Source organism: Leuciscus leuciscus, assembly GCF_965113295.1.
Source record: "Leuciscus leuciscus genome assembly, chromosome: 6".
Classification (NCBI taxonomy): domain Eukaryota; kingdom Metazoa; phylum Chordata; class Actinopteri; order Cypriniformes; family Leuciscidae; genus Leuciscus; species Leuciscus leuciscus.
In genome coordinates this window covers 20,536,763-20,561,645 of record NC_138730.1, presented here as the reverse complement: position 1 = coordinate 20,561,645, position 24,883 = coordinate 20,536,763, and the positions used below count along the sequence as shown (strand labels likewise).

Sequence of the window (24,883 nt, the reverse complement as noted above, 5' to 3'; positions counted from 1 at the left end):
TCCCCCTCATCTGCATAAAAGTTAAAACAATAAAGCCATCTTCTTAAAAAATCGACGGGTAGTATATTGCAAATTGCTTTGATCATGCGTTGTCTCTGTATATCTGAGTATTTCTTTTTTTAAATTATAATCATAATGAAGGTTATTTTGTTATTAATAACATGTTTTTTTCTGTCATTTGGTTTTATCGTGTGCATTGATGCTTTGGCAATATAATATTATGTAAAACACATTTTTATTACATTAGTGAGTGATTTATTTATCCAATTAGTGATTTATTACAGTACCTAAATTAATTCTCTCAATTATTTTATTGTATGATTTTAAAATAATTTCACCTACCTAAAATTTATTAAAATACACATTTCTGTAGGCTACTGTACGTTCTTTGGTACTGTTGTAAATGTTAACAATTATGCTAACAAAGCTTTGTTGACTCCTGACTCTAGTTGAAGCGCTAGATGCTTTCAAAGACTTATTGCGCCACCTGTCGGACAGCAAAATAAGCGATAAACCGCAGGTGTCAACACATTCCGTGCGGAATCCAAACACGATTGTTTTCTTTTTAGTCTGTTATGGTTTTTGATGTGAGAGAGATCATACAATAAGGATCCTAAGAGTTTCGTGAACTTTACACAACACATGTAGCTAAACACGAGACACGGGGCGGGGTCTTAGTGAATAGTCTACACGCGCGCGACTGAAGAGGTTTTTGCTGAGCTCTCGTGCGCTTCCGTGAACACTCCGTGTCTGTCATTCACTGGAGTTGATTTTGCTGTGTTGAATTTAACCAGACTCTCAAGGAAAATCGCGGTAAGGGCGTGAATGATACTTTATATCTATGCATCAAGCCACGTCTCTGCTAAAACATGTTTTGATGCCGTTCTGCATAGTCATTTAACAATTGCACGTCTATTCGCTCCATTGTAAAGGTGCTGCGCAGAACACAATCACACATAACATCTATTCTTATGTTAAAGTAAAATTGTTGACAAATCTTATTGGCATGGCATAGGAATGTATCTCAGTTTTACTCATTAAATGAAGGGTGTGAATGTGAGGAGAGTCACTTCAGAGGTTTATTGAGGCTTGCGCAATTATCAGTAGTAGGCTACCGAACTAGAAGTACAACACTGTGACGTGCAGTTAGTATTAGACTATATCTGAAGTACTCATGATGTTTAGTATGCTGGCAAATGCATAATTTGTTTTATTTTTTTGAAAAAGGCTTCGTTTAAGCAGGTCCAGTCCAGTATGTTTTTTCCCCCTGTTTTTTTTTTTAAACGGGTTCATGGACCCCAGGCCAGGGGGCTGCAGAGTTTTAGGGAGCTTATGGAAAAGTTTAGAGAAAAACGGCGTTAAAAAATATAAAGTCGTTGCCATAACGCGCTGCCATTTTGACACCGTAATAAGCTTCATGCTTTCTAACCTTATCTCCACTTTTTTCTCTTTTTGTTGCAATTATTAGCTATTCTTATATTGTTTGTTTGTACATATAAAATATAAAATAGCCTACAACTGTTTATATTAGTAGTCTTATATTCATAATTGTGATTATGTCCCTTTTATTTCTCTCATTAACAGATGTTTACATCTACCAATGTCTTTATACAGCTTTATACATACTGTGTAGCCTACACTTTATTTGGATGTAAAATTTACTTTTAGGTCTGAATTTAATAATTAGCATTACGCTAAAGTAATTAAAGTAATTAACAGTAATACCCAGTGTTTGTTAACATGAACATGTATGAATGTCATTGCATTAGATAGAATATCAAACATGTATTATTATTATTTAAAAAGGCAGCACATATCAGATTTTTAAAAAGTTTTTTTTTTTTTTATTATTATAAAAAAAATACATATAGGGATCAAAATAAGATGAAGATTGTTTGATCACTTTCTATTTATCTTATTCAATGACCTTCACAGGTTTGGTAAAGTGTCCAAATACTTAATGGGATTGCTATTCAAAACTGTTACAAAACTCTAATGTTACTACGATTAACTACGAAACTTTATAATGTTAACTTTGAACATTATTATTGTTCTTCTCAGCCGCCGGGCTTTCAGCTCATCAGCATGGCATCAAAGTCCGAGCTTAAGAACAATCTGCATGACCTTCATCTGGAGGATAAAGGGCAGCAGCATCGCAACCCTTCAGAGGTGAAGATGAGCCAGATAGTGCTGCCCTGCCATGCCAACCACTGCGGAGAACTGAGCATCGGACAGCTGCTCAAATGGATGGACTGCACAGCGTGTCTGTCTGGTGAGTTTGCACAATGAGTGATGCGAAGCACCTTTAACCTGCATTGTAAAGGCTCCAGAAATTCTCTATATAAGGATATCAGTGTTAGTATAATATTGAGGACTTGTTTGCAATGACTAAGCAAACCTAGAGCAAATAATCTAGATGTTAATGTGACTGCATCACTGGAAACCCTTCAATATGGGATAAATGATTAGGTTATTTTTTTCACCTGTCAGTCACGAACAGGTAAATCTGTTAAAATGCTGTGAGATTCATTAGTGTCAACGTGACTTATTTAGATCTACTTGTATTCCAGCGGAGAGACACGCTGGATGCCTCTGTGTGACAGCTTCTGTTGATGACATCTACTTCGAGCACACCATCGGGTACAGAAGAAATATCACTTATGTTTTAGATGATTAGAGCCACATTTCAGTGTCTTTTGAAAAATATCCTAACCAGCATGTCATTTGCCTTAGGGAGTACTGGCAGTTCTGTCTAGTTTATTGTGCTATTAAACTGCTATTAGACAGAAGATTGTTAATTACTCTGCCAGCCTGTCAGACTGTGCTAATAAAACAACACCAATCAAACGAAATTTTGATTAGTGAGGAGAGTCTCAGAAATACAAGCCCAATGGAAAACAACCTCTAATATATCACTAATGAGACACAGTCATTATCACTCATGTATATTTTTCAGTGTTGGACAAGTGGTCAACATTAAAGCCAAAGTCAACAGGGCCTTCAACTCAAGCATGGAGGTAACAGACACATTTTAATCAAATCACACTGTATATGTTTTTTAGAAAAAGTTACTCTAAGACCTACAGATGTTTTCCCAAAGTTTTTCTTACTATTGTGTTACACTTTAGACGTTTTCAAGCCAAGCACCCCTAAGTATGATAATCATAAAATATAAAAGGCACAGCCATTTACATATACTGTCTCAATATAAAAGTTTGTGTTTATATAATATATGTGTGTGTATATACATTATATATATATATTATATATGTGTGTGTGTGTGTGTACATACACATAGACACACACACACACGTAATATATATATATTATATATATATATATATATACACACACATATATAAACACAAACTTTTATTTTAGATTCGATTAATCGCGATTAATCGATTTGACGGCACTACTTTGTTTACTAGATATCTTTTTTCTACCCAGTATTACTATATTACTATAGTATTACTATTAGTGTACTGTAGATGATAAGAAAACCGTTTTGAATTTGATTCAAATTTATTTAAATCAAACAGTTATGTGTAAATATTTTCCAAAGATTAGGAGAGAATATTGCCATAGAGCAAGAACGCTAAGAGTGACAGTGGTGAGGAGAAACTTAATATTATTAAATATATATATATTTAAATACAATTAGATATATTTTCACAAAACCATATGAAGACTATATGAAACTATCTTTACTGTTAAAAACTGCCTTGTCAATCGAATAATCTAAAAAATTTTAGATTGTAAATGGACTGTTGGTTATTTTAATCCAATTTTAAACAGTAATGACAAATTCAGTGTTAAAATAATTTGTTAAGCATATTTGATTAATGCCTTTAGTTAATATATCATATTTGACAGGCTTAAAAATACAGTCTGGAAGTAAAAAATCGATCAAAAGCAATTCTCTCAAATTTTCTGTGAACCCCCTTGCACCTTGTTCTAAAATATTGTTGTCTTAATATTGTTTAAGTAGAGTATTGTATAAGTAGAATAGTAATTATGACTGTATGTATTGGTGTTTGTGTGTGAGGTGGGGATAGAAGTCATCTGTGAGGACCTGTACAGTGGCCGTCATTGGAGAGTGTGTCAGGCATTTGCCACATTCGTCGCCAGACGCACAGATGCAAACAAGGTATGAGAAAACAATGCAATAATAATGTGTCTAATAATCTTTATAAATATGCTAGGCCCACTTACATCTCAGTTAATGGGGAAAACATATTTCATAAACTGATTAGGTTTACTTTTTTGTTATGGCTGTGGAATATTATCTTATGTAAGGACAGTAAGGACACGTTGCAAATGGCATGCAAATAAACTAGGCTGATACAATTGCATTCAGCACAGCCTTTGAATGCACCTTTACTCTGCACTCATTTTTAAACCAGTTATTAACAATTAGGTAATATGTAGATAAGAAATGTTTCTGGGCTGTGATTGCAGGCTGTGCTGAAGCAGGTTGTGCCCTGCACACACCAAGAGCAGGTGGAGCACAGTTTAGCAGCTGAGAGGAGGAGGATGAGACTCATTCACTATGACACCATGCAGGACTTGCTCAACAACAAGACCTTCAAGAGAAGTATCAGTGAGGGTAAGTGTCGTAAGACACGGAGACACTTCCCTTTCGTTCAAGTTTCTGCCCAAACACGTCACAGACTGAACGCATAGGCACATGTGAAAAGGCCTTAAAGGGATAGTTCATACAAAAATAAGTCCTCATTTTCTCACCCTCATGTCATTCCAAACCTGTATGACTTTCTTTCTTCTGTGGAACATGAAATAAGATATTTAGAATCCCCATTGGAGTAAATTAGGGTGAGTAAATGATGACAGAATGTACATTTTTAGAGCCAACTATATGCGCCTGCACATGATCTATTCTAGACAATCATTTAGTTTCCTCCAAGCATCTGTTTAGCGTCTTAAGGAGGTGTTTTATTGTTTGTGAGGCAGAGAACCGCGGTGAAGATGAGGCTGTGCCGACAGAAAAGACACGAGTGGAAAGTGTCGAGCTGGTTCTTCCTCCTCATGCCAATCACCAGGTCAACACATTCGGAGGCCAGATTATGGCCTGGATGGAAAATGTCGCTACTATTGCAGCCAGGTTTGTGCCCACACACTTGTAAAGTGCATTTTTATACAGCAGTTAATATTTAGCTTTAAACCCTCAGCCTGCACTAGATCAGGGTTCAAGGTTTGTAATGTTGTCATAAACGTGCCGCAAAAGAGACTTCTGCAATGACAGTACATTGAAGCTTTAATCAAAACAAAGAGCATGAACTTCAGCTTATTTAAATACTCCATGAAATCATAATTAAGATTTGTGCCATTTAGTTCATATGTGTTGGATTTGAGGCCATCTGTTTGCTAGTTTAATCCTAAAAGTTTTCGTTTGCTTTTAGAAGATATATCATTTATACTAAGGGTAAAATTAAAAACAAAAAAAGTGAGATGATTTTACTATCCTAGTTGATTAATCACATTACATTAACACAATTGTTTTGTTTTCTGAAATGTTGTTTATATAAGCAAATGAGGAGAATTATCTAATTAAATATGTATGATATATAATATATAATAAATGATAACGATTCAATTAATAATGATAAATAATTTGCATACATTTCCAGAACAAAAATCGGAACATTTGATACAGCGAGGTTCAAAAACCTGTTTAAAGTCACCATGAAATCAAAATGTGTTTTTTGGCTTTTAGTATGTATGAGTAGTATTATATATAAACAAACCCATCTGTAAAAACCTTAAGAATATAGATAAGAATAAAACTGGAAAGTTTGGTGTTTTAGTGCAACCGAAGAGGAGATTTATGGCTCAGTGCATGTGAATGATGGTCTTATTATGAATAATTAAAAAACTCAAGATGTATGGCTTTCTAATTTTTTAACAGTCGTTTATGCAATGCTCATCCTACTCTGAGGACCATAGACATGTTTCACTTCAGAGGCCCGTCCCAGGTTGGAGATCGTTTGGTTCTGAAAGCCATTGTCAATAACACATTCAAGAACAGGTGGGCTTGTGTAATGGGCATCCAAGAGCTGTATTTAGATTCTAATGACTACACTGTAATGATGTCAGTCAGCTGACTGGCAGTGTCTCTGGTTTTGCAGTATGGAGGTAGGCGTCTGTGCAGAAGCCTATCATGGAGAGGAACCTCTGAGGCACATTAACAGCGCCTTCATGACGTTTGAGGTGCTGGATGAGAAAGGAAGGCCACGTCCACTGCCTCCCATAAAACCTGAACCTCAGGTGAGGAGCCCAAATCTGAATCCAGATTGTGCTTATAGTGTGAACGGTCATGACAACACTCATTCGATTGTTTAAGTAAATTGGATATTGTCAAATCTGAATTTTGAGTGCTATTCTGAATGTTTTGACAGGAGGGACAGAGGAGATACCAGGAGGCTCTTGCCAGGAAGAAGATTCGACTTGATAGGTAGCAAACCTGGTGCTTATTTTTATTCTTATAACAAGAGCTCCAGTTTATAACCTCACAAAACTATGTAAGAAGAGCTGGCTAGAATGCAACATCCTCAGCTCACCCACAGATGGCGCTGTCACTGTGCATCACTGCTAAAAACTAGATCCATAAAAATAATACATGGACTTTACTTTCTTAAACTTTAAGGTCAGGATTTGAATTGTTGTTCCTTGAAAATCTGGAAATATTACAGATATTATATATATATATATATATATATATATGAAGAGTTCAGATGCAAAAGCTTTTAAGTGCCATCTGAAATTTTCTTCTAGAATGATCATTTTTATAAAGCTTGTATATTTAAGTTAAGGAATTTCACTTAAATTACAATTAATAGGTAATTTGCATTGCCATTTAAGTGAAATTATTGAACTTAAATATACAAGCTTGATAAAAATGATCATTCTAGAAGAAAATTTCAGATGGCACTTAAAAGCTTTTGCATCTGAACTCTTCATATACTTCTTAATATATATATATTACATTTTTCAGGAGCATCATTTAGCTGTATTGTCTCTTGTTCAGTTCTTCATGAGTTGGAGTTCATCTGGTTTTGTCTCTCCTCAGGAAGTACATCATCTCATGTAAGCAGACTGAAGTGCCACTGTCTGTCCCATGGGACCCTAGTAACCAGGTAACTTTCCCTTCTACAGAAAATACCTGATTATACGAATATTTACCATTAAAAGGTCCAAACTTGTGGCACAAATTGGGCAGAAGTAAAAAAAAGTAATATATATATATATTTATCAGGATAGACATACCAAATAAAGTCAATAAAAATGGACAAGAATTGCAGAATTATGTAAATATGACTTGACAATTTTCAAAAATACTTGTTTACTGCTCATAATAATATATGGTATTGTGTTACACCTTGCCAACGTACAGTATGTTGACTAAAACATGTTAGTACTATATTAATCAAAGGTTTAATTTACTCACAGTGTGTATCTCCTTTCCCCTGTATTTACATATTGCTGTTGTCTGGACAGACAGCATTGATGATTTATTTGAGCTGAATTATTCTGATTTTCAGGTGTATCTGAGCTACAATAATGTGTCAGCCCTGAAAATGCTTGCAGCCAAAAACAACTGGGAACTCAGCTCAAAGAAGGCTCATGTAAGGGCTACTCTCCATACGTCAGTCTTACATTATAAAGTTCCCCCTGTAACATCAGATGCTCATTGTCTTGCTCTGAGCAGGTGAGTCTGTATACAGTGGAGGAGAGTCAGAGTCTGTGTTTCAGGGTGGAGTTTGAGATGGATGTCCCAGCACAAAGGGTCTTCACCCTCCTCTCAGATATCTGCCGCAGACAGGAATGGGACGAGCACTACACGTGAGACACTACTTTTGAAGTAGAGATAATTATTTAAATTTGCAAATCCAAATGTCAGTTTAAACTGATGATTAAATGTTTTTTTGTGTGTTGTTTTAATTGTGCAGTCTGTGTGAGCCGCTCATTAGGGTCAATGAGGATGATTTCATCTATAGAGTTGTTACTCCTCCGGTCAGTGAAGGAGGAAAAGTTCAGGACTTCATTTTACTGGCATCTAGAAGACCGCCTTGTGATAGCGGGTGAGGATGTGGTATTAAAGTCTACATAAACAATATTTGCTACCTCTTTTAGTTCTGTGGCATTTCTGAGTGAACCAAGATTACAAAGACGACAAAGATTACAAACACATTTGGATGTAAATAAGTACATAAGATCAGTTTGGATTTAATGTTGCCTTTAAGCGAGCTTCTCTAAAGATGTTCACGCCATGTCGGAAGTACCATAATTACGAGATTCCAACTTGTAAAAAGCGTTCACATCTTTGTAGAACTTGTAATTATGACTTTGTAAACAACTTAACATAGTTTAATACATATAATGTCCCACTAAACTAAGTTTACCCTCATCTTTCCCTCGCGTCAAAAACTCGCAAAAAAATGTATTAATACATTTTAAAAAAGGAGTGTTCATCGGAGGGGTTCGAGACCCTAGGACTTGAACCACGTATACAAATTTTTTAATTTACTGGATTCGAGAAGTGGTTATGTGGTTATGTGGTTGTAATAAAAAAAGGATAAAATCCTTCCCATCCCTTAGAAATGCGCAGAATGTATACATATCAAATGCTCAAAATTAAACCTAAAAATGCTAAAACATTACCAAAAATGATTTTATTATGTCTACATGTGTATCTGAATGCATACTGAAGAGCTGACTTTAGGACCCAGATGAACAGCTCATTTGCTCTATATTGAGCTATAAGACTATCTAGTGGCAAGAGTCATAAAGTATCTTGTTATATATATATTTTTTCCACAAGAGGTCTGCAGAGACACCCAAATTGACCCAATGTGAGATATTTTGAGCTGGTTAAGCATGTATTGGAAAGTTATTTTGAATTTAATTTGAACGAATTTGAGGAATGTGCTTAAATTATATTATTTATTGATAAAATCTAGTAATTTAAAGGTACATAAAAAAATAAAATAAAAAAAACCCCCAAAATTGCATTAAAAATGTAAAAAATATTATTAAAATGAAATAATATAAAAACATTAGTATAATTTTAAGGCTTTTGACCCATGAGGGAAGGATTTGTTACAGAATGCGAGGAGAGGATGAGGGTTAATAAGGCATTTGGATGTCTTGATGTCTTGTGGTTTTGTCTATTGATTACTCAAACTACAAACATTTATTTAGGCATTAATAGTGTTCCCATAGAAAAACATAATTCCACGTCCGAGGATGTGAACAGCTCCGAGTAGAACGTCACGGGTTGTCATCTAGTAATTACAGTACATCGCGACATGGCATGAATGCAGCAAAATTACTATCTGTAATACATATGATGTATATTTGTTTTCTAGGGATCCGTATGTTATTGCCCTACGATCAGTTACTCTACCCACTCATCCACCCACAGAGGGGTTCAACAGGGGTGAGGTGGTCTGTGCTGGGTTCACCATTTATGAGGTGTCGAAAAGTGTCTCAAAGGTAAGAAAAAATACTCCTTCATGGTGCTCACTATGTACTTCCTCACTGAAGTGAGTGACATGTTTCTCGTTTTGCGCTCAGATTTCCTACTATAATCAGGCCAGTCCAGAAGTGATGCCGTACATCTCCACTGACATCGCAGGCCTCTCATCCAGTTTCTACTCAAATTTCTGTGCATGCAGCCAGTATCTGCTGGACAACATAGTCAGCACACCTGAATTCACCCCTTCTACATTATGACCTGCTGCTGCTGCTGCTGGGATCAACTCATCATGAAATGTTTATGCTTTTAAAGGGACCAGATCCAATACTTTTGCAGCATTTTATTCTTAAGTCCATAATTAAGAACCGGTTCTTATTCAGAATTGATCCAATTTTTGTTTTTTTACTAGGACTGAATGAAAAAACAAAATAAACAAAATAAAAAAGCATTTTCCTCACTGGTTGCTCACAACAAATATGAAGTGAAACGAGTTTGATTTGTGAACAAATTATTCATCTGAACAAATTATTTTAATGAGTCACATATAAGCCTAAAATTCAGGCATTCTTTCTCAAGGTTTATTTTTATTTTTATTTTTAAATGCATCACATTTAGACTATTTTCTCTCCCTTTTCTGACATTTGTAATTAAACAAGTTGTTATCTTCATTGACTAAGCTCTCTACAATTGAAAAATGTTTTTTGTCGGGTCCAGTAACAGCCATTTTGCAAAACTTCTGTTACATTGTGACAGGTTCCCATAACAGCAAATCACGCTGAAATAACTTTAAAAATAAACCTAATTTCTTACACTGGGATCCATCAGAATATTTACTCAGTACATCCAAAACTTATATGTCCCTTTTAGATAATTTTAGAACATTAACATGTCTCTATTTGCTTTGTTTTTCAGTATTATTTTTTGGTGCAGTGATGTTTATAAAATGACAATTTAAATGCGTCTGTTTACTGATTTAGTTGCTGACGATTACTGAAAAAAAATTACTTAAAAGTCCTTTCTATCATATGTATGAAAAAAAAAGTAGTGTTAATAATTTAAATTCTTAGAGCTATGAAATAATTTATTTTATATATTAATCTCTCAAGTTTTCAATGAACATTTATGTACATTATCTTGTCAGTGGACTATCTAAACAGCATTATGGTTGACTTTGATTTTGCGATGTCTTTGTCAAAGATATATGATCTTGATTTTCAGACAAACAGATTTGCTGCATGTTTTCTGTATATATTAGACATATTGTAGAAGCTCCGCTGTCTGTTCGTTGGTTGGAAAGACATTAAGCTTTCAATCCCAGAATTGAGGCCTCTGTCCTCTGCCCGCTGCTCTAGAGTCAGTGAGAAGCGTGATTGTGCATGGATCAGGCTCTTATATCCAGTCACAGTCCTGTCCAGAGCCTCGACCTGCAGCTGCAAGGAAACATCTTGCCAGGCCCCCTGAAAGAGCTGCACCATGTCCTCCACCAGTTCTGGTGTGTAGCCTTCATTGAGAACTTCTTTAGGCCAACCTGGAGCCAGAGTCACATATGGAAAGATTTGATCAATGGTTCTCAAGAACTCTTTTCCCATCACATAGCCGTGGATATGGAAAGCTCCGTGGGCTACGTCCATGTTAACCCAGGTGGGGTGGTGCAGCAGGTCTCTGTCATAGGCCCGACGAAGGAGCTCCAGCGAGGGGCTCAGATGATTCTGGGACTTTATTCTTAAGTAGAGTCCCCATGGCTTCTTAGAGGCAAGAATCAGCTTCAGACAGTCCTGAAGAGGAAGCTCAGGCTGGGAACCCTGAACGACAGGAATGCTTGGTTGACCTACCCTAGATAATACTGGGATCACCAGCATTCCTCCAGGGCTATCTGCAAAAAAATAAATAAAAAAATATTGCATTACCAATTTATAAAGATCTATGCATTTCCACAATATCTATCCATCTAAAGTAGTTAAATTCACACCTTCAAGCAAAGATAGCAAAGAATCTTTATCAGTCACTGTGTCCCACTGGATGTTGAGTCCATCACCATTCACCGGCCTGAAATAGTCAACTATGTCTCCACCTGGATAGAATCTTCTGGGTCTGTTTTTCAGCTCTGGGAAATCAAAACGCCTGTGTTACTGATATACACAATTAGGGATGCATCATTATTACAGTTATGGACAAAACTGAGAAGCAAACAATATGAATAATAATAAGGAAATAAATATTATTACAATTATTTTCATGTTATGGGCTATAACCGATAAATCAATATAATTCTATACTATTCTGTCTAAATAAATTAAAAATAAAACACAAATAAAATCAATCATTTTAAATAGTAGACTCCAAGGAAATATTGGCATCCAATCATTACAATGTACAATATGAAAACTTAATTTTCATTTTGGGATTTGATAAAGATTTCATTTAGAAGTGTTTGTAAATGATTAGTGTTTCTAAAGGTTAATTTTAGATGAGTATTCAGGCATTGTCACAACTGCAAAATTTCAGCGAAAGTTTTACTCCAAAAACAAAAATTTACTGTCAATAGTGTACGGCTCACACAGAAGTCAATTTCAAACCAAGCAGCTTTCTGTTGGTCAATATGGCGAATTTTCATGAAAAACCTGAAGCAATGGTAACCAATGATAAAGTGCCCTTTCACTTTTAAAGGGGTCCTACTATGCCTTTTTACGAAGTCTTTATTTTGTTTTTGGGATGTACTACAGTATGCTTTCATGCTTGATTGTTAAAGAAAACACATTATTTTTTCACATATTTTACATTATTACAGCCTCTCTATCATCTCTCACGTTGTTGTTTAGTTCCGGTTTCGATGAAGCCTGTCCTTAAGAAATACGAAATGTGCTGTGATTGGTTAGCTGGACCAGTGTGTTGTGATTGGCAGCGCTTAGCGTGTGTTCGGGAAATGTCCCGCCCCCCCATAACGGCGAGTTTTGCGCGAGTAAATGTAAAGAATGATGCCAATTTCAAACCTGATTCAGACCCTGACAATGTTAACCCTTTAGAACCTGAAGTTAAAATAGGTGTAACCTTTTTGTGTAATTGAAAGATTCCATGGATGATAATGGTTCTTCATGGAACCACATGCCAATAAAGGACTTTTTTTTTTAAGAGTTACATGACGGCAAAGTTAATCTAATGTAAAAACAGCTCTAATATCGGCAGATAACCAATTTGCTACCATATATTGTGTATCACTGTACACTATCTAAGGTGTAATATTCAAAACCATGAAGTCACTCACTTGCAGCTTCTTTGAACTGTGAGAGCACAGGCTCATATATGTCATAATAGATGCGCTGGGGGTTGCTGTTGTCTCTGATGAAGAGAAGATCATTCACAGTGGGGTTCTCCTTTCCTTGCCACAGTGTTAAACTAAACCTGTATCAGAATCAAGACACAGTATAAACATCATCATCATCATCATTTTTTTTTTTTTACTTAACTGAAGTAACTGAGTTACCTTGAAGATTGGCTGAGCAGCCAGCTCAGGTGTGGCCACCCATTCTTGGCCATCAAAGCATGGACAGGAAAGGTTATTTTCTGAGGGAGATCTCTTACAGTAGAGTACATCTTCTCCACCATACTGCGCGTGTATGTCACATTGGGCAAGAGGGAAATATAAAGAACCTTCCATCCTGGAGAGATGGTGACGTCAGGAAATTTCAGCTGAATGAGCTCAAAAAACCTTGTAATAAAAGTAAAAAAAGGTCAGCAACTGAAAAACAACAGTAAGCAATCAACAGGTCAGAGAATTATGATGTCCAGAATATCATTTCAAATAGTCTAAGTTGTTTTGCCACTCTTTCTATCACTTCACTTGCATGTGTTTGCAGATTTCAGACTCAGTGGGGATTTTTCACTGACTCTTTCTGTAAGTTATGTAGTCATGCCAGTAGATGGCGATAAGTGACTGTCTATATGAGTGAATTAAGCTGTTTATCAAACCCTTCATTCAACCAATTTGTTCCAATACACCGATTCATCCAGGAAGAAACAGCTGCCTGTTTTTATGAGTGAGTCATTGAATTATTCACTCATCCAAACTCATTCAAACACACTGTTTCATTCAGGAACAAAACACCACTACCCACGCAAACAATTTCTGGTATCCAGAATGTACTGGTAACAGTCACTTTTTGGTTATAAAAATAAAACCTAAAAATAACCATTACAGAGGACCCGTCCGTCCCGGTAGTACCCACACTTGTAGTCTTTGTCTACTTACATGACGTATTTCCTGTATTTGGCCCAAGTGTTCAAGTGGGCTTGAAGACCGCAAGTGTGCATAGAACTATTTCGGATTACCCGATGGGACGTTGCGGTGGATCTTTTAGATAAGATTAATTATGTTACTAACTATGGAAATCTGACTTTAGATTTTAAACTTATGATAAACTTTTATCACACTTCCCATTTTTATGTCTGATGGTGACTAACTTTACATTCCAGATCTAACAATAAAACAAAATAATTCATACTTCCTTTATAAAGCCTGTTATATTCATCTGTTGGGTCGAGATTCTCTGAGTATTGCTCGAGAACTCCCGGCCGTTTGAATAAACCATCTGAGGGACATTTACTGAAGTCTGTCTCATTTGTTATTTATGCTGCGCAGCAAAGAAGTTAGGATAAGAGACTCAGCCAGTTGTCGACGGAAGACGCAAAGAGCTAGAGTATAAGAGTTATTAAGTGTCGATTTGTAGATGCTCTGTGTCGATCAGTAGACGCAACAGTTTTATTTATTAAGTGTCGATTTGTAGACGCTAGATAGTCAGATTTAGAAAAAATCCATTACAACGTACTTACAACATTGTGATGAAAAAAATCCAAGTTTTACAGAGCTTTATGTAAACATTTGTATCATTACTGTACCAACAAATTGAGAGCCACTGGCCTAAATCACAAAGTAAACTGACTCGCATTCAAGTGTTACAAATGAAATTAGATATTTAATACATTCTTACTCGGAAGCACTGACCACTGGCCAGAAAGCAGGAACATTAGGACCAGGAAGAATATCTGCATTTATCCACACTGGGCGGTTGATCCCCATTTGGCTTTTCTCTCTCAGCAGATCCAATGAGGGCTCCACAGCATTAATGCTCTTAAAATCCAGCTTTATCCCTAATGAAGGATGAACACAGCAAAGCAATGCTCACCATGTCTTCTGTATATCAAATCAGATACTAATGTACCAGGTTGTTCACCTTTCTTTGATTTGAGTACAGCATCCAGCCAGTCCTCCAGAGTGTTGTCACTGTATATGTCCGGTGGATGGGCCATGATGGGAATGTTGGTTTCATTGACTGTATTATGACCTTGTACATTTATATCAGCCTCCAGGATTAATACATCACCTGTAATGTACAAAGTTTTTAAGGTATTTAATTACACCTTGTCATCAGTTTGTTATCTCTATCAGAGCTCTTAACATAGATTGTGTAGATATCATATCTTACACATTTCACAGAATGTTTTTTTTTAAATATAATTGTATATATTTGAACAAATTTGAACAACAAACTAAACATTCATTGACAACAACAGTGGCCCAAATAAAAGAGATACAGAAATAGAAAAAAGAAAATACATAATACACTATACAATAGTAAAATGAAATTTTATACAACAAGGAATAAGTAAAAGTTTCACACCCATCAGTTCACCCTCAATGCCTCAATTTCTATATTAATAGGTGTCCACCTTTGTATGAAAATGTCCAGTTTTAGTTGGAGTTGGGCAGTCATATGTTCCACTTTGTAAATAGATTTAAGTTTACAGAAATATGTTTCATTATTATTATTATTATGTAACTGATAACTGAATGGACAGAAGCGCAACCTTGAACAAAGGTGTTCAGATAAAACGGCAGATAACTCTTACTGTTCAAGGCCTTGTTCATCTCAGACTTATTGTTGGCTGAGTGATACCATGTTGCATAAAGACCATCTTTATCCCGAATCTCTCCAGTTTGGAGAAGATAGTCAAGCATGTCTCCACCAGTTGGGAAAGGCTCCATGTCCAAGTCGACTGAAGCATCTGAGATCATGCACAAGCAGTATCCACAAATTGAACAACATAGATAAATCAGTATTGTTTTCTCTCAATTTACTCTGAAATTCATAATGCATACCGTTTCATAATTATGTACCTGATAAATGGTGTTGCATATGGACACATTCTGAACTCTACATCAATCAATATTCAATGTTATGTACTATGAAGAGGCTTCATACCTGATCTCCTGATCACAAATACTGAAGTTAAAATAATGATGAGAAGAAGTGCAATCAGACCGATACCAATACATAACATGATGAACTGCTCTCTTGTAAAGATCCCCAGAATTTTTTTTGGTTCTATTCTTTCTCCTTCTTCATCCTCCTCCTCATTGTTGCAGTTCTTTTCTTCTTTGTCGTCCATCGTTTTGCAGTATCAGATCTTTAAATGTTCACTCAACGTGCACAAGCTGCACAATGATTCTCCCAGAGTATCATGTTTTCTTTTCTAAGGTCCAAACTGCCTTTTATCTGCAGACCATAAAATGGCGCACTTTGTATTCTTGTCTTCTTGTTTGCAAGAAAATGACTGTGGAATGTTTTTCTTTGGTTAAACGAAGCGATCATTAACTCTCGTGACATACTTGATTGTACGATACACACATAATAAAAAATAAATAATTCAAGTTGTAAATAAAACGAATTATTGGAGTATGTTTTATAAGAAAATAATTTCACAATTAATTCAACGTGTTGCCATTTTTTTGTAATTATTTGTGAAATTTACTAGCATTTTCGGAGTGAAAATTGTTAAAAAGTAAATCCTACAACAAGGATTTTCAAGGATACAACATTTTCAGTGTATAATAAAATATAAATAATTTAAATAAAATAAGACTGCACATTATAAAAGTCAAAATGTTTAGTTAAATGTAGTAATTTAGCTACAATGAACTCAGCAGTGCATGTTATCTGTGCTACATTATCAGAAAAGAATAACGCTATCTGATTTTCTTATCTAGTGCCGTTTGTGGCCTGTTGGAGTTTTTTTCAGGTAGAATGAGTCTTAACTTCCTCTTTGGTGAGCCTTCGGCTGAAGACACATATTCTTGGATGACAGGTGAGGCAGAGCTCATCAGGTCTGAACTATTGGACTGATCCACCACATCCTGTGAAGCAGCGGACTCACTCACAGGGAGTTCAGTGTTTGGATTGGATAGATGCTGAGTGTCAGCCGCATCCAGAACGCCAGGGTGTGATGGAGCCGTAAGACTGTTGTGTTCATCTGGAAGAGTTAAACTGAGTGTTGATGTCATTTGAGCTTCAGATCTACTGCCGAAGACAGTCTCTAACAGTGTTTCCCCCTCAACAGGAATACAGCTTTGTTGCTCTTGTCCTCTTTCTTTAGTGACTTCATCTTTATCCTTAGACATGGACGTTGAATCCTCGTTTCCTCTCTTAGCGCGTTTCATTTTGGAGTTGTCTTCCTCTTCCTCATTTCCTGATCCTTCAACGTTATCTTTAGATTTTTTGCTAGTTTTGTCTTTTCTCTGGAGATCTTTTTTGCCCTTTTTGCTTCGCAGTTTTTCCTTCTTCGCCTTTTTGGACATCTTGTCTTCATTATTTTCTTCATCAATGGACTTTGGATGAACTCTGTTTTTTCGAAAAGGGTTTAAATTTAATTTAACTTTCAGTGTCCTCTTTGCTCGTCCTCTGGTTTTCTGGGTCTTTAATTGTCCTCGTGTGCTGCTCTTAGTCCTACCCAGATTTCGGGGGCTTTTCGGTGCAGATGTTTTAGAGCTTTTCATCCTACTCTCTTTTTTGTGTCTGTCAGCCATTGTGGGGAGGACACGTTCCTCGGGCCCAGCTAGATCAAAAGTGACGCTCCGTTGAGAAGCTAACTTAAACCCCAACTCACTAGCTCGACTCTCACCACGTCTCCCAGCGTTTGACTTGTCATAACCCAAGATGTCTCTGTATAGCATAGTGTCATACATTTGTGCTCCAGTGTTCTGCGAGTGATTTGTAAATGGAAAGTTCTGTTTGTTACTTCCAGCTTGTCTGTATTCATAAGTCTGGTGACAGTGCAGACAGCTGATGGTTTGGTAAATCGGCCGAGCGCCAACGCCCTCGGCCTGGTGTTTTAACAGTGAGTGATTTCCTTGAGTTACTTCATTGTGGATTTGGTCTGGGGGTCTGAATGTGCCTCTCTGGAGGGCTGAGAAATGATTACTGAGGGCCAGCTGGCGTATTCTGACAGCTGAGATGTCGTTTGAACCCCCACGATGTTGGGAAGAAGTTGGAACTCTTGACCTGCTCTCATTGTGTGCCCGTCCACTTGTGTCTGTGAATAAAACAGAGAAATATTTTAAGACTTTTTAAAATTTGAGAATGAGTGTAGTGATATAAAAACTAAATAAACTAGATGCTCCCACTGAATGGTTGCCAAGGTGTTGCTATGCAGTTACTATGGGGTTGTTTAATGACCCGATTCAAAAGATATTTGGCCGGTGTCACAAACAAGGCTCAGACCTAGTCCTAGACTAAAGTGCATTATTGAGCTGTTTTAACTGAAAGCAACTTGCACTAAAAAATCTTAAAATATATCAGTGCCATTGTTTTGTCTCAAGATGCACATAATGTTTTTTTCTAAGGCACATTTATAAAAGCTGTAATTAAACTAAGGCCTAATCCTGACTTAATCTAAGCCCTGTCTGTGAAACCGGGCCTTGGTATAGATTTATATACCTATGTGGATTTATATTTAATAATCATTTATGTAATTTACAACGGTCTAAATTCAAAGTTAAAATAAAGCTGACATAAAATAAAATGTAATTATTAGATGAAAAAAACGTATAATTGTTGAAACAAAGTAAGCTGAAATTTAAGTACTAGAATTACTAAAATAGAAATAAAAATAAGATATAAAAATTAACTAAAACTGAAATAAAGACAAAAGTGAAAAAAAAAACCTGTCGAAATAACAAAAGGACATAACAAAATTACCAAAAAAAAAAAAAAAAAAAAAAATGAAGACTAATTGAAATATAATGGTAAATTATACTAACATAACACTGCTAAATACTGGAAATAAATTGATTATTCTATTGACATCCATAGTTTTATGTTTTTTTGGTTAATACATCTAAGAAAATTCGTAGAATTTTACACAAATTTGTAATATTTTCAATTTACAGTGTAAGTGGGTCTTTAAAAACATGAAACTATATAGATGCATTTATATTTTAGGAAATTTTAGCAAGGAGCTGATTATATTCGTGGGTCTGTTCCAAACTGTCTGCTAAGGCCGAGGTTATTAAAAAACCTTTCAAAAGAAATGGTGTGCTTGCCAGTTTACCTTTGCTCCTTTGTTGCAACACAGAATGTTGATCATTCCCTCTATGTTGGCGTTGATTCGCCAGCTGTTCACCCACATGACTGGCTCCATGCAGGACAATCTCTCTTTTGTGCTTTCCTACTGCAAGAGCTGTGGAGCTGCACTTGTGGCAGGTGAAATGATTCTCCAGAGCGTCTGATCCCAGATAAGGAGAGTCTTCTCTCTCGCAGGGCTGATGGGATTTGTAGTTGCTGTTGTAGAGCGCATGGCTCATGGATAGAGTGTCCTTGCCTTCGCAGAAGTTCCACTGGTTTGTTTCCGGGCTGGACGTGTGCCTTTCTTCAGCTCTACACTCCTCCTGAGCAAGTTTAAATTTCTTACTGAGTTTGTGGTATGCAATGGCAATCATTCCCAGGGTGATCCCAACACCTCCTACAATTCAAAACAGAACCGATGAAGTGATTCCATGAAATAAATAAAAGGCAAAATATTTTATAGTTTTAAACACATGTATAAAGTTATTGTACTCTTTTTATTCATGTTAACTTCATAATTTATATATTTTTTTATGTTTAATTAATAAATTGCCATGTATCAATCTATTATATAAGTAAAAAAAATCACATTTCTTACAACGTGAATAAGTTTGAGATACAAATTTTAACTGATACAACTTTTGATCTTAAAAAATGTATTAGTAAATGTTGAGATTTACATTAATAAATGCTGTAGAAGTATTGTTCATTCATTAGTTTATGTATGTAGTTCACTAACATTAACCAATTAAACCTTGTTGTGAATTGTTACTTAAATTGTTCGTTCATAAATATCATTACTTTTTAATAATAAAAATTATTAAATATTTAAGAGTGTGTCATGGTTAATACATTAACCATGACACACAGTCCACAAGGGTCTGATCTCTATGATATCATTTCCTGTTTCCAACATTAATAATTAATCATCATATTAGAATGATTTCTGAAGAATCATGTGACACTGAAGACTGGCGTAAAAATGCTGAAAATAATAAAATAAATTATATTTTAAAGTATATTAAAATAGAAAAACATTATTTTAAATTGTAATAATATTTCACAAAATTATTTTCTTACATTTATTTTTCAAAAAATTAATTAATTTTTTTCTGTATTTTTATCAAATAAATGCAGCTTTGATGAGCATTAGAGACTTCTTTCAAAAACATTAAAAATAGTAATGTTTCCCAGTATTGTTTTTTTTCTAAGAAGCAATCAATGGCTATGCCAAAATGTTTTCTTTTCAAAAAAAATATTGTGCTTTTTTTTGCTTTATTTTTAATACATTAAGAGACCTGAATCAAAATAACAGAATAAATAAAAAATATGAAAATAGGTAGATTGTTTCGGTATCAAGCTTTAGATAGGCTACTTACCGAAAAATGAAAACACAATGGCAATAGCAACATTTCTAATGTATTGCTGGGAAGTGTTATTACTTTTAGCCACAACAACCTCCACTGTGATATTCCTGCTTGGCGAGACACAGTTGGCGTCAGTCAGCTCCAGCACAGTCTGCACAGCTGGGTTATCTGTGTTCACACACACCATCCTCTGCCCATTGTACAACACTTTCTCAGGAGCCTGAATGTAGCTGTTGAGGAACGAGGCCAGCTCTCTCAACTCACACGTACAGCTCCAGCGGTTCAGCTCGAGGTTCAGCGCTGAGAGCCACGACAGGTGTGAGAAGGCATCCGGAGCGGTGCGCAGATGATTTCGGGACAGATCGAGGCTGTGGAGACGAGGCAGTCCTCGGAAGCTCTCGCTGCCTATGTAAACGATGAGGTTGTCGGACAAGTCCAACGTTTCCAGGTTCCTCAGGTCCGCGTGGGCAAAGGTGGTGGAGTTCAAGACAGTAAAGAGGTTCCCCTCTAGCTGAAGTGTTTTTAAAGCACTAGAGTTTCGAAACCAGGAGCCGTCAATGTCTTTCAGGTTGTTGTTCCCAAGCTGGAGAGTCTCCAATCTGTGAAGCCAGGAGAACGTGGAGCCATCCAGGGTTTGACTGGAGATGCGGTTGTGGTCCAGCGACAGTGTCGAAAGGAAAGTGAGGTTCTGAAACGCATTCTGCTTGATGCTGGAGATGGCATTGTTGCTGAGTGCCAGAACACTCATGTTGGATAAATCAGAGAGAACCATGTTGTCCACAGAATCAATGAGTCCATCAGTGAGCATCAAAGCTTTAGTAGAGCCTGGTGCATCTGAACATGATGAAGAAAACAAAACTATATTAAAAAAATTATATTATCCAAACTCCATCCGAAGCTAAACCTGTAGAGCCTGATATATGAAATAGTAATCAAAATATATTTAGTTAAAATGGAACAGTTTATTGACAACATGTACATTTGGATAAAATATAAAAAAGAAGTATCATATTTATGAGTATCATATTTGATTCACTCTTTTATGGCTTATATAGTATGATATAGGAGAATATGGAGCTCAAACTCATAAAACATCAAGGCCCAGACCGAGCAAAAATATGCAATTTAGTGCAGTTGCTGATATTTATATGGACAAAAGATGAAATCTAAAAGCTTAATGTAAATCAATTAGATCTTTATAGCAGACTACTTGTGCATAAAATGCATATAAATATCAATTGTCACACGATATATCAGATTAATATGTCATATTAAGATTGTACACACTGATTTTTCTAAAAAACGATGTATGGATAATCAAGTAAACCTAAGTTGCTTCAGTCTACTAGTGTTTATTTCTGAAATATTACTAACAATATAAAATGTATTCTTACGTTTCTTACTTTATAAAAGTCAGTAAAGATTTCACAGCAAAAAGACCACGACCTGAAGGTTTTTATAAATACTAAAAGGCCATTTACTTTCTACAAAGTTATAAAATATCAATCAGATGACAGAAGGCATGTAGTAGATTGTGTACAACCGTTTAGAGGCCATAGGATTTTCTGTATCAGATATGATACAGTAGGCTTTAGGGTTAAAAATGTATTTTAATCTGCCTTCGGTGTTCTTAAATGGATAATATACCCAAAATATTTTAATCTGTCATCATTTACTCACCCTTATAAGTAATTCAAGAGAAATTTTGAAGAACTGTTTTTGTTCGTACAATGGGCTCCAAAAACACTATTGGTCCCCATTGACTTTATGGACAAAAAATACACTGAGACATTCTTTTGGGATATGCCTTCTTTAATGTTACGCCGAAGAAAGAAAGCCAGGTTTTGAATGACGAGGGAGAGTAAATGATGACAGAATATTCATTTTTGGGTGAACTAAAATCGTCCTCGTCCTCCCTGCCAATCCATCTCTACAGCACGACTTCACCATCCAGCTAGAGTCATCATTAATCACCCCATCAAGATCGGTCAGAAATCTTGGAGTAACAGTTGATGACCAGCTGACCTTCACAGATCACATTTCAAAGACAGCTCGATCATGAAGGTTTGCACTGCACAACATCAGGAAGATCAGGCCTTTCCTAACTGAGCATGCAACACAACTTATCGTCTAGGCCCTGGTCATTACTAGGCTTGACTACTGCAATGCCCTTCTGGCTGGACTCCCAGCATGTGCGACCAAACCCCTACAGATGATCCAGAATGCTGCAGCTCGTCTTGTCTTCAACGAGCCCAAGAGGGCCCACGTCACTCCTCTGTTCATCTCTCTGCACTGGCTACCTCTCGCTGCTCGCATCAAGTTCAAGGCACTGACGCTTGCTTACAGATCTGTCACAGGCTCAGCTCCCTCCTACTTTCACTCACTCCTACGAGTCTACATCCCTACCAGACACCTAAGATCGGTCAACGAGCGACGTCTCGTGGTTCCATCACAGAAAGCCACAAAATCACTTTCCAGAACATTCTCATTTACAGTTCCATGCTGGTGGAACGCTCTCCCCACCCTCATCCGGAATGCAGAATCCCTGACAACATTCAAAAAACAGCTGAAAACCAATCTCTTCCGTGAGCACTTAACCTTATAAAAAAAAAAAAAAAAAAAAAAAAAAAAAAAAAAAAATTCCTTTCCCTTTGAAACATCACTTATCAGGCTTATGCTACTCTGAATAATGCCTGAACTTCGTATTTTGAGCACTTCCTGCGTTGTTGTTGCTTTTGGCTCTTTATGATGACTCGCTGAATTTAGTCCTAATTTGTAAGTCGCTTTGGATAAGGGCGTCTGCTAAATGACTAAATGTAAATGTAAATGTAAACTATCCCTTTAAATTAAGTACTCAAGTTCTTCAGCCGCATAATAATTTACTTACCAATGATTCTTGAGAGTTTATGACAGATGATGACATCTTCAGTACACACCAAACAGGAATCGGGGCAGAGAGACGACAGCTGAACTCGAGGGATTGTCAGCATCAGTAGAAGGCAGATACCTGAGAGGAACCAGAGTTCACTTCATGTTAATCTGACAGATTTTTCCTGACCTTATTTTAATTGGAGAATACATGAAGATTTCTCTCTGAGACTTGAATCACTATGCACATACTTCTCATGATTTGCCATTGAAGTCAGATTGAAGCCAGTACTGGACTTCCAAAATGTGTAATGTGGTCCATGACCTTCGTTCAGCTTGGTTCAGGCCACAACGTTTATCCTCAAAAGCAAAGCATAAAGTAATAGCCTGTCAACAAAAGCACAACAGAATCAGTCAAGATCTACATTCAGTCAGCCTTCCCAACTCGTAATAGTCCTGTGTTTTGGATGCTGTGCTCCTCTGACCTCTGTTGCCTGGAGACGCTGACAGTCAGGCGGTTGAGGAAGGTGTAGTTATAAAACATGCATGATCTTCACCCGGTTTGCTTCTGTGCAGGTGATTCTGCTCTATGTACAGTGTGTGAGAAACACCTGCCACATATTCTTTGTAACTGTACAATAAAATGTCTCCTCATCCTCAAGGAAATGTCTTGCTTCACATCATATTTAGCTAAATACAGCCCTATAGAGCTGTTGTTCAGTGGCAAAATTGAGTAAATTTTTTTAATTCATATATAACATCAAAAAGCATTAAAAAGTATCGAGTTGGTAAGATTTTTGATTAATGTTTTTTTTTTTTAAGTCTCTTTTGCTCAACAAGGCAAGATTTATTTGATAAAAAATACAAGAATAACTAATATTTTGAAATATCAATACAATTTCAAATAACAGTTTTGTATTTTAATATATGGTAAAATGTCATTTGTTTCTGTGATGCAAAGCTGAATTATCAGCATCATTACTCCAGTCTTCCGTGTCACATGATCCTTCAGAAATCATTCTAATATGACGTTTTGATGCTCAAGAAACATTTTCTTTATTATCAATGGTTCAAAATGAATTGCTTAATTTTTTTTGTTTTGTTTTTTGTAAACCATGATATTACTTCAGGATTCTTTGATGAATAGAAAGCTGGATAACAGCTTTTTTTTTTTTTATATATACATTTTTGTAACATTATGTCTTAGTGACCCCAAAATTTAAAAAAGGTAGTGTGTATACAGTACCAATTCATAATATCATATACTGTATTATGTTCATAAAATGAACACAAATATTGCTATCAGATACATCTACACAAGTATATGTCAAATACTAACCTGGATTACATTCAGGCACATTCAAGCCAAGTTCTTAAGAATTTTTATTGATAAATTGACTACATGCTCAGTATATACAAAATCTCTGTGCTTACCACACTTGAGAAGGCAAAATGTCAAACGCTCATATCCATATCCTGAGTCCAAACTAGTTAATTTGCAAACCTCTCTTCAGTAATAGTTCATCAGTGTTTCCACTGTCCTAGTCACGCTGTGTCTCAGAGATCTGCAGTGTGGTTGTGTATGGTTACGTGTAAACGGAGCATGCGTTGAACCAGCGTGTCACCTGATCTCAGAAATGTGGTAGTGTCCAACACTGATGCCCGATAGCCAAGAACACACACAGGTTCACCTTACACCGTTTCATCTGTCATATACAGAGGCAGACTTCCAGCCAATCAGCAGTCAAATGGTTACT

At 36.2% G+C, this 24,883-nt stretch overlaps 3 protein-coding genes across 5 annotated transcripts; 1 reads left to right on the top strand and 2 right to left on the bottom strand.

Moving 5' to 3' along the window:
- The first annotated feature begins 510 nt into the window (after window positions 1-510).
- On the top strand, window positions 511-9,925 carry acot11a (acyl-CoA thioesterase 11a). The gene is made up of 16 exons (XM_082172472.1): window positions 511-813; window positions 2,062-2,272; window positions 2,571-2,640; window positions 2,957-3,017; window positions 4,049-4,150; window positions 4,462-4,609; window positions 4,972-5,122; window positions 5,927-6,046; window positions 6,147-6,285; window positions 6,417-6,472; window positions 7,088-7,154; window positions 7,560-7,643; window positions 7,727-7,860; window positions 7,968-8,099; window positions 9,387-9,513; window positions 9,595-9,925. The coding sequence occupies exons 2-16, from the start codon at window positions 2,086-2,088 to the stop codon at window positions 9,751-9,753; spliced, it is 1,737 nt and encodes a 578-aa protein (XP_082028598.1). The 5' UTR covers window positions 511-813; window positions 2,062-2,085; the 3' UTR covers window positions 9,754-9,925.
- A 625-nt stretch (window positions 9,926-10,550) lies between these two features.
- fam151a (family with sequence similarity 151 member A) lies at window positions 10,551-16,415 on the bottom strand. The gene is made up of 8 exons (XM_082172471.1): window positions 15,754-16,415; window positions 15,401-15,556; window positions 14,725-14,874; window positions 14,482-14,641; window positions 12,978-13,202; window positions 12,759-12,895; window positions 11,466-11,600; window positions 10,551-11,369 (listed from the first exon to the last, which is right to left on the bottom strand). The coding sequence occupies exons 1-8, from the start codon at window positions 15,938-15,940 to the stop codon at window positions 10,711-10,713; spliced, it is 1,809 nt and encodes a 602-aa protein (XP_082028597.1). The 5' UTR covers window positions 15,941-16,415; the 3' UTR covers window positions 10,551-10,710.
- On the bottom strand, window positions 16,103-24,772 carry lrrc53 (leucine rich repeat containing 53). 3 transcript variants are annotated; one of them, XM_082172466.1, is made up of 7 exons: window positions 24,561-24,772; window positions 23,612-23,713; window positions 23,379-23,513; window positions 23,146-23,265; window positions 20,271-21,092; window positions 18,878-19,288; window positions 16,103-17,860 (listed from the first exon to the last, which is right to left on the bottom strand). In XM_082172466.1, the coding sequence occupies exons 3-7, from the start codon at window positions 23,383-23,385 to the stop codon at window positions 16,518-16,520; spliced, it is 2,703 nt and encodes a 900-aa protein (XP_082028592.1). In that variant the 5' UTR covers window positions 23,386-23,513; window positions 23,612-23,713; window positions 24,561-24,772; the 3' UTR covers window positions 16,103-16,517. The 3 variants fall into 3 exon arrangements, with proteins under 3 accessions (XP_082028592.1, XP_082028591.1, XP_082028593.1); XM_082172465.1 differs by lacking the exon at window positions 23,612-23,713; XM_082172467.1 differs by lacking the exon at window positions 23,612-23,713 and having other exon boundaries at window positions 23,379-23,486.
- Between the last annotated feature and the right edge of the window lie 111 nt (window positions 24,773-24,883).

Excerpts from the sequence above, each read along its gene's own strand:
- acot11a (XM_082172472.1), top strand. The coding sequence starts at position 2,086 with ATGGCATCAAAGTCCGAGCTTAAGAACAATCTGCATGACCTTCATCTG. Across the intron at positions 4,610-4,971 it reads CAAGAGAAGTATCAGTGAGG|AGAACCGCGGTGAAGATGAG; the intron begins GTAAGTGTCGTA and ends TTTGTGAGGCAG. Across the intron at positions 6,473-7,087 it reads AAGAAGATTCGACTTGATAG|GAAGTACATCATCTCATGTA; the intron begins GTAGCAAACCTG and ends GTCTCTCCTCAG.
- fam151a (XM_082172471.1), bottom strand. The coding sequence starts at position 15,940 with ATGGACGACAAAGAAGAAAAGAACTGCAACAATGAGGAGGAGGATGAA. Across the intron at positions 14,875-15,400 it reads GATGAACAAGGCCTTGAACA|GTGATGTATTAATCCTGGAG; the intron begins GTAAGAGTTATC and ends TGTACATTACAG. Across the intron at positions 12,896-12,977 it reads CTGCTCAGCCAATCTTCAAG|GTTTAGTTTAACACTGTGGC; the intron begins GTAACTCAGTTA and ends ATTCTGATACAG.
- lrrc53 (XM_082172466.1), bottom strand. Across the intron at positions 21,093-23,145 it reads TAAACTCTCAAGAATCATTG|ATGCACCAGGCTCTACTAAA; the intron begins GTAAGTAAATTA and ends CATCATGTTCAG. Across the intron at positions 19,289-20,270 it reads CATTGTGTTTTCATTTTTCG|GAGGTGTTGGGATCACCCTG; the intron begins GTAAGTAGCCTA and ends TTTGAATTGTAG.